Raw genomic sequence first — 1,460 nt, 5'->3', positions numbered from 1 at the left:
AACTGTAGGGGTGAAAAAAAAATTGTTTATTATATCCTATTATTGTATATCTTTTTTTTATGATTATACCATTTATGTGTAATGTAAATATGTCCGATTACGGATTGATAAGTATGCTGTGTGAGATGGCAGTTTAATGTATTTAGGCAGCATAGATGAATAAATAAAGTATTTCTCTCTCTCTCTAGGGACTGATGTTTTCCACAGAAACCCTCTCTCCATTCAATTTATTTTTTACAAACATATTTAAGCATAGAATTCAGTTCCTCAATGTCTCTTGTGTTATTTCCAAAGTTATATTGTATTATTCCAGTATTAGTTATATACTTGTGTTATTCCACAGTCATTAATATCAAAAATATTTTATTTGCTTAAGCCATTACTTTTCTGGATTTTTTTTTGTTATCCTGAACAACCTTGTCCACATTATTCTGGATAAATGGCTTTCTAGAGTAATAAAAAAAGAAAAAAAAAACATTTTTCCTTCTACACAACTGACAAATAGATTTTTCCAATAATGTATTTTTAAAAAAACTGATAACATTACCTTGTGTTCTTTCCTACAGTTTTGAGGATCCTTGCAAGAACTTGTTCTTAGCATTTCAGAGCACAGCGGGCGCAGAGATCGTATTAAAATACCTGTAATAAATATAGAAAATAATTTACATAATAACTAAATAAATATAAAATAAATTTTATTTTGGGTTAGTAAATTATACTTAGAATTACGAGCATAAGAAAAAATGAATGATAGATAACAGATTATCCACCGGTGAACAGGATAACTGAGAGGCAATTTAAATTTAAAAAATAGTACAAATTTGAAGTGAAAAAAATACTCGTCTTAATAAGAATGGAATATTTGAACAGAAAATAACCCAACTAATTTAGGTGTACAAGGGGAGGCTACGCACATAGGATAACTTATTTTTGCGATTGCATTAAATGAGTACAAAATCACAAAAACCAAGTCACCTTCTTAAAAGTAAGGCAAACAAATATTTTTAAAATAAAAACGTGTCATATTTTTAGCTCAAAAAATGTTAAATTACAAATTTTCAAAGAAATCTAATAATATTTGACCTGACCAGTTGAAAAAAATCTGGTTCTGTGCGCGCATGATATAACTTTCACTTACCACCCAATGTATTGTGTAGATTGTAGTATTGGTTGTATGAAGTGCGCCTTCAAATCAAGGCCATAAACTATTTGTTCTTTTTTTTTTTGACCGCAACCCTGACCATCTTCTTATATTTAAGTTTCACGGTCAACTATATATTGTAATATGCTCTTTTTTAGTAAATAGTATATTTTGATGTATAAAGGGTTTTTAAATATGTTTTATTTTATGTATCATTTTAAGATTGTTAATTTGTTTTGTTTATCCAAAAAGCAAGCTAACCAATTATCATTGTCTATAATAACTTCGTGATTCAAAACAAAACCAAGATGGCGGTACG

General features: G+C 28.4%; 1 protein-coding gene across 2 annotated transcripts in view; it reads right to left on the bottom strand.

The window, feature by feature from the left end:
• LOC106692666 (putative leucine-rich repeat-containing protein DDB_G0290503) overlaps positions 1 to 1,460 on the bottom strand; it is a 36,031-nt gene that overhangs the window by 20,606 nt on the left and 13,965 nt on the right. For both annotated transcript variants that reach the window (XM_014438751.2, XM_014438750.2), the window contains exon 5: positions 548 to 639. In XM_014438751.2, coding sequence (XP_014294237.1) covers positions 548 to 639 — 92 coding nt within the window. The remainder of the gene's footprint in view (positions 1 to 547; positions 640 to 1,460) is intronic.

The sequence above is a fragment of the Halyomorpha halys genome, unplaced genomic scaffold (genome assembly GCF_000696795.3).
Source record: "Halyomorpha halys isolate HHAL.00 unplaced genomic scaffold, Hhal_1.1 Scaffold65.1, whole genome shotgun sequence".
Taxonomy (NCBI): domain Eukaryota; kingdom Metazoa; phylum Arthropoda; class Insecta; order Hemiptera; family Pentatomidae; genus Halyomorpha; species Halyomorpha halys.
The sequence above is the reverse complement of the archived record's forward strand: the minus strand, read 5'-3'. Positions and strand labels throughout refer to the sequence as shown.